General features: G+C 39.1%; 1 protein-coding gene across 2 annotated transcripts in view; it reads left to right on the forward strand.

Annotated features, from left to right (window-relative positions):
- kat7b (K(lysine) acetyltransferase 7b) overlaps window positions 1–11,835 on the forward strand; it is an 84,970-nt gene extending 73,135 nt beyond the window's left edge. For both annotated transcript variants that reach the window (XM_078223884.1, XM_078223885.1), the window contains 4 exons: window positions 4,162–4,255; window positions 7,856–8,002; window positions 9,228–9,334; window positions 10,038–11,835. In XM_078223884.1, the coding sequence (XP_078080010.1) occupies window positions 4,162–4,255; window positions 7,856–8,002; window positions 9,228–9,334; window positions 10,038–10,139 (450 nt within the window). In that variant the 3' untranslated portion in view covers window positions 10,140–11,835. The remainder of the gene's footprint in view (window positions 1–4,161; window positions 4,256–7,855; window positions 8,003–9,227; window positions 9,335–10,037) is intronic.
- The last annotated feature ends 579 nt before the right edge of the window (window positions 11,836–12,414 follow it).

The raw sequence follows: 12,414 nt of genomic DNA on the forward strand, positions 1-12,414 counted from the left end.
CAAGTTGTTTTTGGTGTCTTAAGTTATATTCATCTCATTTTGAATGTATTTGCAGAAAAACATACAATGTGCATGGTGCATTTGAAGACCTAGAATACAAATTGCTATTGACAAGATGCTGGACTAATAAGCCCATTAGGGCTTGCATTTGTTGGGGAAATAACAGCAAATAACAGCGGCACGGTAGCACAGTGGTTAGCACTGATGCTTCACAGCTCCAGGGTCCCGGGTTCGATTCCTGGCTCGGGTCACTGTCTGTGTGGAGTTTGCACATTCTCCTCGTGTCTGCGTGGGTTTCCTCCGGGTGCTCCGGTTTCCTCCCACAGTCCAAAGATGTGCGGGTTAGGTTGATTGGCCAGGTTAAAAATTGTCCCTTAGAGTCCTGAGATGTGTAGGTTAGAGGGATTAGTGGGTAAAATATGTGGGGGTAGGGCCTGGGTGGGATTGTGGTCGGTGCAGACTCGATGGGCCGAATGGCCTCCTTCTGCACTGTAGGGTTTCTATGATTCTATGAATTTTAATGTGTAATCTTATTAATTAACTTGGAAATAGTTCAACATTTGTGGTTAGGAAGAAATACCATGAGTTATGAATTGCCACAAATTATTGCATGATTTACACTGCTTAACAGTAGCCTCGTGAGAACGCTGGCCATCTCCCTGTGAGTGTCAAGAAGTTGCTGTTGATGCTAATGAAACATCTAAACTCACTATAGTACGTTAGGGTTGGTAATTAACAGCATTTCGGGCTTTTTTAAAGGCAGGGTGTATACGACCCAGAAAGGGAGCAGTTAGAACTGTGGCATTTCATTTCCTGCATGATGTTTTTAAAAGATTTTTAAAAATATAACATTTTGAATTTTTACTCTTTCTCTTATTTTCCATTCTATCTCTTCTCTCAATCTGGCCTTGCTTTTACTGAGCCTGATTTGACTTTACTTCACCCTTATTCCTCTCATGCTTTTTCAATCCTTAAATTTCATTGGTTAAAGAGATAGACTGATGAGCCCAAAATTCCAGCACTTTGTGTTGCAAAATGTTTTCAAGCTGATGGTTGAGGGAAGATGTCTAATTGGGCACATCATGAGATGCCTGGTTCCAGCAAATATTGGGCCAATGTATTTGTATGAATTGCCTCTCTTCAGTCTTTAAATTAAGACATTAAGCTGCACGTTAAGCTTCAATAATAATTGCCAGATTTTTATTTCTCATTAGAGATATTAATACTATTAGTTATGATTGAATTTTGCACTGAAAATATCCTGAATTAGCTCATTTTGTATCAGACACTGAGGCATCAGCTTATGTACACACGTAGATATGTGCTAGATAGCGATTAATGTGGAAAAACTTAACCGCCAAAATTATTATACCTCATAAACTCATCTTGTTTCTCCACTGTGACTCTGCCCAGCTTTTGTAATAAATCATGAAAAATATTTACTGCAATTTGGAAAGTAAGACATCTCAATACAATGGGTTTATTTACCAAGGGAAAGATTTTATGACATTCAATTACTGTTTAGATTTTGTAACTCCACTACAGAATTTATAAGCACTTGAAGCTCTCTCAGGAAGATTGAGTTGGAGGTTTCTTCAGAGAATTTAATTTAGTTGATGAGTCTTCCTAACCTCGTCCGGAGATGAGTTGCTGTTAAATATTTTTGTGTTTACCAACACGAGAGAATCCGTTTCACTATGTACAGAGTATCTCAGATCAGGGTTCATGCAGAGCATATTGAACCCAAGAGACCTTATGTAAATTGAGTATGTATTATACATGAATGAATTCTACACGGTTATTTAAGCCATCTGGGAAATAATTGCGGGCATGTTATCAATTATGCCTCAAGCCACTAGACTTGTATTCTGAGCGATTCCAGAAGTATCAACTTTATCCTGTCACCGCTACAACAAAAATATTGATTTATTACACCTTTGAAATCTCAAAAGAAACTTCACATCCACGAAAGAATGGAGATAAAACCATTAGGCTCATAAGAGTTCATCCCTTAGACATTCTCCGTTTGCAATTGTGATGCGCAGTTATTTTGAACATCCCTGAAGGTTTTGTCTCATCTATCCAGCAAATTATTTCAAATAAATCTGGGGCTTGAAGATTTGCCAGTAACTGGCATTAGAACAGATATGAGGAATTCAAAAAGTAATTATTCAGGATGTTGGTGTTATTAGAAAAGGCAGCATTATTTCCCACCTTTGGCTGCTGCTCCTTATTTTTTGTCTGGCAGTTTGACACAACTGAATGTCTTGCTGAGAGGGCAGCTGAGTAATCCATGTTGTGGGAATGGGGTCACCTTTAGACTAGACTGGGTAAGATCGCAGTGTCCATTCCTAAAGGTAATTAATGAATCTTTTGGATTCTTCCAGTAATCAAATAGCGTCAAGATCATAATTTCACTGATTGTAAAATTCTAATTTTCATGTGCAAATCCTTATTTTTTTAAACTCTCCTAATCCTACAATGTTCCAAAGAACATTCTTCCTCCAACTTTTAGCTTGTGCATCCCCCATTCTCTTGTCTCCTCCATCATCCCTTAGACAGTTTTGGTCACAGTTACAGTTGTGTACAGTTTTGGTCACAGTTTTGGTCACAGTTACAGTTGTGTACAGTTTTGGTCACCTAGTTACAGGAAGGATGTAAATAAGATTGAAAGAGTGCAGAGAAGGTTCACAAGGCTGTTGCCGGGACTTGAGAAGCTGAGTTACAGAGAGAGATTGAATAGGTTGGGACTTTATTCCCTGGAGCGTAGAAGATTGAGGGGAGATTTGATAGAGGTGTATAAGATTTTGATGGGTATAGATAGAGTGAATGCAAGCAGGCTTTTTCCAGCTGAGGCTCGGGGAGAAAAAAACCAGAGGGCATGGGTTAAGGGTGAAAGGAGAAAAGGTTAAAGGGAATATTAGGGGGGGCTTCTTCACGCAGAGAGTGGTGGGAGTGTGGAATGAGTTGCCGGATAAAGTGGTAAATGCGGGGTCACTTTTAACATTTAAGAAAAACTTGGACGGGTTCATGGATGAGAGGGGTGTGGAGGGATATGGTCCAAGTGCAGGTCAGTGGGACTAGGCATAAAATGGTTCGGCACAGACAAGAAGGGCCAAAAGGCCTGTTTCTGAGCTGTAATTTTCTATGGTTCTATCAGAGGCATGGCTTAAGGCCCTGCAATTTGGTATTCTCTCCGTACACTGAGCACTATGTCTCTCATCCTTGGTGCCAATGTTTGTCTGGCTACATTGCTGTGAAACACTCAATTTTTCGTATTTTAAAGGCACTAGATATGTGCAAGATTATAGTAAAGCCTGCTAACAGAAATTAGTCCCTACTCCTTGTTGAGGACCTTTCCCAAGCCACGCTTATGCAGCATTAAACAGCAGTTGATGCCTTCAGTGAAGATGCTAGGTCAGTTGCTAGAGAACCTTGTTCTCAATTGTTATGTTCCTGACTAATGGGACATAATTTGTTCTTTTGCTGGCCTGGTGGCACAGTGATTAGCACTGCTGCCTCTCGGCACCAGGGACCCAGGTTCAATTCTGGCCTCGAATGACTGTGTGGAGTTTGCATGTTCTCCTTGTGCCTCTGTTGGTTTCTTCCAGGTGCTTCGGTTTCATTCCACAGTCGAAAGATTCATAGGTTAGGTGGATTGGCCATGCTAAATTATCTCTTAGTGTCCAAAGATATGTAGGTCAGGTGGCTTGCCCATGATCAATGTACAGGGTTACAGGGATAGGGCGGATGAGTGGGCCCAGGTAGAATGCTCTTTCAGAGGATTGGTGCAGACTCTATGGTCCGAATGGCCTCCTCCTGCATTGTAGGGATGCTGTGAATGTGATAACTGGAAACAACATTGGTTAGTTGGTTGGGATGAAGCGTTTGTAATATGGTAAATTTAGCAAGAATGAAGATAGTTCAGAAAAAACTGGACCTTAATCACTGTGCTGGGCTGTCAAAAGAAAGACTTGAGATGACGATGCATCTGGTTGAGATTGATGCAGGTAACAAGTGTCAACATAAGGCTTCGTCATCAAATTCAGTGAGGCTTTCATATTCATAGTTTTGTCAAAGGGTTGAGGATGGTGGAAAACTGCTTTGAACATACTTGAGCAAACTGTCTTGTATATAACAAGTGATTGATTTTTATTTCAGGAGAAGAATTCATTCCTCAACTATAATGTGTCATGCATTTTGACGATGCCACAGTATATGAGACAAGGATTTGGGAAAATGCTAATTGACTTCAGTAAGTATTGAAGGGTAATGGTAGTGACTATTTGGGGTTTTACTGTCAGACACAGAACTGTCTAATTTGCAGCTGCCTGGTTGATGCAGAAGATTTTCCAGAACATCTGACAAAAGGTCATTGACCAGAAATGTTAACTCTGCTCCCTCCACAGATACTGCCTAACTTGCTGAGTATTTCCAGCATCTTCTGTTTTTATTTCAGCATATAAAATGCTTAATTGTTTTCTCTGAGTATATTTAGAGCATTTGTAGTTTTGCAGAAGTTGAACTTTAAGTCTTTGCAGTATAATCATTACTGTTCAATCATTGTTTGTCATTTTACGCAAAAGAGTAAATTTGAAATATTGTGCTAAGTCTGAAAGTCACTACATTTTTTTAATGTATGTATAATAACTTAGATTTAGAAATATGTTGCAAGTTGGTCAAATGCGTCGATAATAAATGAAGAAGCTTGATACTGTGAAGTGGGCAAAGAGCTACAAAAAGACATAGATAAAATTTACAAGTGGGCAAATAAGTGCAAAGTTTAACACTGGATTAAAATCGTGAATAACATCATGAGCAGTACGAAAATCCTCTCAGAAGAGGGGGAAAGAAATTTGAGATTGATAGGATAACCTTATGTCCAGTTATTGGAGATTAGTAACTCACAAAGCAAACAGAATGGTAAGCTTTTTTGCCAATTTGATAAAGTCCGAAGCTGAAGCTCGATAGCACCCTGACAAGGCTGCACCTTGAATGCCATATTCGGGTCTAGTTACTGAAGCAAGAGCTGCATTGGTCAAATAGCCTCCTCCATCTGTGCTGATCTTTTTAAACATTACTTCATCCTTATTTCATGGCACTGAGCACATTTGCTGGAATTCTCAGGACTCTTGTGTCACTTCTGAAAAAACTTTAGTTTAGAAATTTCTTTGTAAAGCTAGAGGTTTTCTTTCCTTTGAACATTTGTTTTACTTGTTTGTGCTAATATCCTTTTGTCCAACCATTTTTCTCCGGTTTCCCACAATTTTCCAAAGAATGTGCCTTGGTTTGTAGTTTGTGTGAATGGAAGATAATCGGGAATACCTGATTACTATTAACAACACATTGAAGTGGTTAAGATGTATTTGTGTTTTAAGAATGAGAAACATGGCCATACCTGGTGAAATCAAGTGCCTCCTAATGGTTAATTCAAATTGTATTTAGCACAAAGAGAAGTAAAAACATGTTTACAGATTAAATTTAGTCAGTTTGCATTCATCATGGGATAATTCATACATTTCTGTTTGCGTAATTGCATTAACTACTGGTTAAGTGGTAAGTTCCCTGTGGTGTGATACACAAGCATATTGCGAAGGATTGTTAGTTGAAACTTTGTAGAAGGGGTATTCTGGACTTGATTACTCACAACTATTGCAGGATTTTAGGGTCACTTTGATATCCTGGCTGAGCAACCTGGCCCTTTCTTGATTATCATTTTGAGGATTTTTGGGATGATCTGGTCAGTTACGTTCTCAGAAGCAATGATTGTCAGCACATCAACTTTTGGATTGGCAGAAAACCCATATATATGCTTTATTCATGTTATTGGGAAAACTTTCCTCTAATAAGGATGCACATCTTGCTGCCATTGTGGGCTATTTAAACCTTATTGATCATTGGGCTGACAGGTAATTACTGTGTCTTGCATGTACCTAATGTGATAGTTCATATGTTTAGTGGTATAGCTTTTTAGTCTTAGAAATTCAATGGGAAAAATCCACTGGTAGACATCTTGAGGCTGGCAAACCACACAGTGAAGATAATTACAATTTGAAAGATAACACGTGTTTACGGGTTAAAGTCAGAGTAAAAGGGTGAGAAACATAAACCGTAGGTGGTTTTACTTAGCTAAATAACTGGACGCGTGGGCTGAAATTTGCAGGAACCCCAGTGGGCGAGACAAAAAATTCAGCAGACCATTTAAGGGTCCGTTGAGCTCCGGCGGGAATTTCGTCTTGGGGCGCGCACGGCCGGAGAATCTCGTCCATGATTTCTGCAGTTATTTGCATTAAGTATTTAAGTTATTAATGTGATTCCTAGAATTAAAGATTTGGAATTAAAAGGTAGTTAATTTGCATTTCTACTGGCTGTGTCACAGTTCTATAGAGATGACTGGAACATAGTGAGATTCTTTGTTTTGAGTTTATCGCTCTCTGAATTCTATCAAGGCATAGCCAGCAAGAAAGAAGTTTGAAATAGCAACTAAGAGACTGTGCCAGTCTTGGGTCCTATGCAGCTTCTTGGAGGTTGATAGATAAAGCCAGACCCACACTTTGTAGAGCAAATTCGAGATCAATCATCCATGGTGCAGCCTGTGATTGGGAGATGGTATTCAGTACAAGACAAAGTTGGAAAGGGGAAAAACACCTGGAAGACTGGTTTAGGGAAGCTAGCAGAATAAATCTTTTGTAATTGTCTCAATAAAAGGCAGGTAACCTTGTTGTATTGGAGTTTTGGAAGTAATCAGTTTGGTTTCCAAAAGCCCACTTCCATCGTTTCAAACCACAGCTAAGGATGTTTTAAACCACGACATGGGAGTTGCGGGGAGGCCTATGCTTGAGCTGTGGAATCCAGAGTTGTGAGATCAGTAAAGAAACTGGCGGATTGTTTAGCTAACAGCTAATGGAAGGACCCCCATAAAATATTGTACCTTAACGAATAGCTGGAACACAGTCAGAATGAATTCTGGAGAGCTGAGCAAACCTTTTGAATTGGTGCACGTTAAAGTGAATGAATCTTACAGGTTTTGTAAGATAAAGGAACTCTTGTTGGGCGGGTGGGGGGATAGAAAGTTGAACTGAGTTTATAGCATATGTTGTTAAAAACTACAGTGTTTAATAGTGCTTATATACGAGCAAGATTCAGGAATGGGCCATTCAGCCCCTCGAGCCTGCTCTGACATTTCATAAGATCATTGCTGATCTGAAAGTAACCTCAAATCTGCATTCCACCTACCCCCAGTAACCATCACCCCCTTGTTTACCAAGAATCCATCCACCTCAGCCTTAAAAATATTCAAAGACTCTGCATCCACCAGCTTTTCAGGAAGAGAGTTCCAAAGACTCATGACCCTTTGAGTGATTTGTTTTTGCCTCATTTCTGTTTTAAATGGGTGACCACTTGTTTTTAAAATGTCCCATTTGTTTGATACTTTCTGATATAACATTTCTTCTGTTAAAAAAGGTGAAACCTTGTGGGATAGTTCTGTTGGTTAATTCTGCTGAGTAATCAAATTTCTTCTTTAAACTTTACCAATCAAAGAAAAGTACAGCACAGGAACAGGCCCTTCGGCCCTCCAAGTGTGCGCCGATCATGATGCCTGCCTAAACGAAAACCGTATGCACTTACGGAGTCCGTATCCTTCCATTCCCATGCTATTCATGCATTCGTCTAGTTGCCCCTTAAATGCAGCTATTATACCTGCTCCCACTACCTCCCAAGGCAGCACGTTCCAGACATTCACCACTCTGTGTTGCCTCCCTAACAGGATCATAGCAATCATTGCAGTGAACTTGAAAAGTACTGCTTGTTTCACTTATTTAATTAACCTTTATAACACTTCTTCTTGTAAAAGGCTATTTGCTGTCCAAAGTAGAAGAAAAGGTTGGTTCCCCGGAGCGTCCTCTGTCCGACCTAGGGCTTATCAGCTACCGCAGCTATTGGAAGGAAGTGTTACTGCGGTATTTGCACAACTTTCAGGGCAAGGAAATTTCTATCAAAGGTAAAAATGAATTTGCTTATTGATTTTTATATACTGTCTTCAGTCTGGGTCATTTGTCTTTGATCAGAAGTATTGTGCAGCCATTTAAATTATTCTTGATTCCTTTGATTGCTGAATGCAACGGAAACAGACCAGTTTCACTGAGAACACTTAAAAATTTGCCATTAATTATTTATAATGTACTATGTCAGATGTCTCCTGGCTGTGTTGTGCTGTGGTCTGTGTTCTTGCCAAGGCTAATAAAATAAAATGGTTGCTATCTTCTAATGCATTAACTGCCCCCACCACCTGTACCATATCAGCCCAGCCCAGAAGCAATGCAACAAATTCTAGTTCCCGAGCTGCAATTAGCTAATTCAATAAACCCCAGGAATTAAATGTGGCTCACTGACTGATGCCTTTGCCGAGTAGGGTGAATCTTCTACATACGATGTACATATAATGAGTTTTGATGGGTTTGAAGGTTTGTTTTTCACCTTCACCTTGGAAGGTTGTCTGGTGTTTTTAAGTAGTCTGTTCTGTCTTAATTCAAATTGCGAAATTTGCAGTCAGCTGAGAGTTTGAAAGCAACATTTTCAAAATTAAAATGGCATAGTCTCGTAGCAATGGTACAAATAAATGTTTTCATTTGTATTTGTGTTTACCCAAATTTATTATGATCCATTGAAACTCCTGTTTGCTAAAGGAAATGCATTATTATATGTTTCTGATTCAGTTGGGAGACAAAAATACGAATGCACCATTTTTCAAGAATTTTTTGAGTATGGTGAGGTTAGATATTTCAGTGCAAATTGTTCAAACAAAATATCAATGACTAGAACTTGTGTAAAATAGTAGTGCATTCTCTGCAATACAAATAGAAGTCTGAGAATATTACAAATTTTCCTGTAGGGTACAAGTTTTTATTTGATTTGCAGATTTAATCTACTCTTAACTACATTCAGAGTAAACTCACATTGCAAGTTCAGTTCAACTGGCAGTGCAAGTAGTGAGTCGGGCTCCAATCTAATTCTGACTCAAAGCAATATGAAACATTCTCGGGCGGTGTCAGATGTCATTAGAAAAGCACTTTCTTTCTTTCAAGATCTGATACTTAAATTGTCCCCAATCCACACTACTTTGTGACCCAGAAGCTTTGTATATGGACATTTGTTAATCAGAGCAATCATTTTTGTTACACAGTACAGTACTCAAAAGTACCAAACAAACATTCTTGTTTCTGCAGAAATCAGTCAAGAAACTGCAGTCAATCCTGTGGATATTGTCAGCACTCTTCAGGCATTACAGATGCTGAAATACTGGAAAGGAAAACACTTGGTTTTAAAACGACAGGTAATTAAAGTTTTATAGGTTATGTTTACACCCCTTGCATATTTATTTTGCGCTACAGATTATTAGTACGTGGGCAGTCAATTTGCATACAGGGTCCAAAAAGCAGCAAAGATATATGCAGGGCTGGTGTTTCTTGACACGTTGACCATGAAGACAATAAAATGTTCCTGCTCTTATGCAAGTAGTGTTATGAGAATTTTTACGACTGCTTGATGAGACTGATGGGACCTAAGTTTAATGCCTCATCCAGAAAATGGCACCTCTGACATTGCACCACAATACTGCATTAAAATAAGAACCTATATTTAAATGGTCAAGACTGGTGTTGGGTTTGAACTCAAAACCTTCTGACTCAGAAACCAGCCTGGCGCACATTTAGCGAAATAGAAATATACTACAGGAAAGGACATTGCGTGACCACCGTCCCTAAATTATTCAATGATATGTTATTGGATACAGAATTTATATTGTTTACATCTGGGACAATTTCAGACCCCTGTGTGAGATGAATTTTGTTTCAGGTAATGGTATTATCTGAGTGTTGATTTGCTAAATTATAAACTACCAATACATCTTTGTAAAATGTAATGTTTCTTTTCCAATTTGCCAGTTATAACTTTTATATCAATAAAGCATCCTGGATATATTGATTATCACATTTACTGTCAGCTTTTACACAACTCCTTTTTCTGTTTCACTTCAGGATCTAATAGATGAGTGGCTGGCCAAAGAAGCAAAACGAACGAATGGGAACAAAACCATAGACTCCAGCTGTTTGAAATGGACACCACCAAAAGGAACTTAGTTGCCCAATGTTTCCCTCTCAACAAAGGCACCACTTTGGAACAGCTCATGTACACAAAACAGAAGATCCCATAGTGAATCTTTAGCCTTACATTATAGTCCTTACCACTGTTTGTCCTGCAGAGGACATAGTAAAGCGTACTACCCCAGCAAATATAATATTGTGCTTTTATTCCATTTGTTGTTTGTGGTAGCATTTTCAACAAAGCAGCTTGACACATGTTCTTAGGAGAGACAATTGGGCTTGAAATTTATAGTTGTACAACCTGGAATATAAACTTTCACAAGTTGCCAGTTATGTTTTCTGTTTTTTGTTTGTTTAATGGCTGGTAGATTTTTTTTTAAATGTTCAACTTGTTCTTAGCAAATGCTGCACAGCAAAAATATTTCCTACATCAAAGATGAACAAGTATAGAGGCAGAAGCCCATTTTGGATTTTTAAGAGAAAATTTGCTTGTTAAGTGGTGTTAAGTTTTTAAAAGACTATTTAGGTAGGAATGTTCCCAACTCACCTGTCCTAAACATTGTATGCTTTGCAGCTGTTGCAGTCCTTGAGCAGTTTTCAAACATAATGGCTTTTATAAATGTGTACCCTTTACAAATGGTTGGAAAACAGCAAAGGAAGCTGAAGCCACAGCGTTCAACTCTTAGCAGTCTGATAAGCTCCTGCTATTTACATCAGTATGACACTCGTCTTGAGCTAATATATTGTAAATTCCATTCAAGTTTATATAGAGGTTACTCGTTAAGAATTGTTAAATACCATTTATTTTTCATGAGATGGTTGGTACAATGGAAGGTCTTATTAATGACGGTAAATATAAGAGAGTATTTCCGGACCTCCCCAGAAAGTTATCTTGCTATATCACATAATATTAAAATCACAGCTTAATAAGGCTTAATTTTGTCTTTGAAGCTTTTAAAACACTCAAGGTAATTCAGCTGTTTGTGAAGTCACTAGGCATCATAGTGACATAGTGATATCAGTGTAGTTATAACATAATTGATACTTAATGGGAGGTAATGAAATATGAAAACTTGACAATTGTAAATAAAACGTCTGTGGGATATACATGTAATATTGTCCTGATTTTATTCAATCAAACCTAATGGGTGAAGTACACAATCTATTCCCCCACCCAACCTCTTCTCCGGCAATTCCTTCATTTGGGATGTAAAATGCATATTTCACACAGATCTAAACTGTCTCGAGCAGTAAAAGTGAATCTTGATCCAAATGGGTGGGGCGGGGGGGGGGGGGGGGGGGCAGATGCATGTTATATATAGGGGAGCTTTATATTGGAAAATTTATGATACAGACAAAAACTGATGAAGGTGTTGAATGGTTCACGCGATTTCTATAAAACTGGCCCATTTTACTCTTCTTAAGATACAAGCTGGAGAGTTGAGCTGTATTTGGTATTGTAGTACGCACAGTTGTCACATGGTGTCTTAACACCTTTTTATGTCACTGGCAGCTAAACTTAGCACTAAACAGAAAGTTGGCTTTATAAATGTTTGGTCTGAGTAGAAGGGTATCTGTTTTACCCTTCAGAATTGAACCAGGGTACACACTCTGTCAGCCTGACATGGCTGTGCCAATGTTAGAATTGATGAACATTGCTTAATTACTTGTTGTACCAAATGTGATGTAATGCCTTCTGTACTTGCTTATGAATAAAGCATGTTGTACAGTGTGTTTTCAATAGTTGTCATTAATGTTTTTTTTAATATCCCAGACGATGTACTCTGAAGAGACCCCCTAAATTCACAGGACTTGATATTCTAAAAGAGATTTACAATTTTCAGTTTTCATCAAATTGAGTCATATATCAGTACATAAAAGAGTGGCTTATTTCTCCCTTACGCTTTTCTTTGGAAGGTTTACAGTTTTACTTTTCTGTTCTGCTCCTCTGAAATGTTGGGGGCAATTGGTGTAAATCACAACTGTTTTTAGTTCAACTTCAGACTCGAATCTCCCACACACTGTGCAATGCAGAGGTCACAATCGTGAATCTCATTATAAGCTTGGGGGGGCGGGGCCTATTCACGGCAGAGTCTGACAGTTCCAGACCTCTGCGCATACACAGTGGCTCCGAACTGTCAACCTGCAGTTTGCTGGCCAGCTCAATCGTTGGCCAGTCCGGGATCCCTGCAGTGCTGCCTATCTGGCCACCCGCGACCCATCCCGGAGTGCCCCGATCTTTGCCCCCCGCCCCCCACGGGAGGCAGACCACCCATCCCCCAGCCTGCTCTAATCACTGGCCTCCCCCCAG

This window comes from Mustelus asterias, chromosome 11 (genome assembly GCF_964213995.1).
Source record: "Mustelus asterias chromosome 11, sMusAst1.hap1.1, whole genome shotgun sequence".
Taxonomy (NCBI): Eukaryota; Metazoa; Chordata; class Chondrichthyes; order Carcharhiniformes; family Triakidae; genus Mustelus; species Mustelus asterias.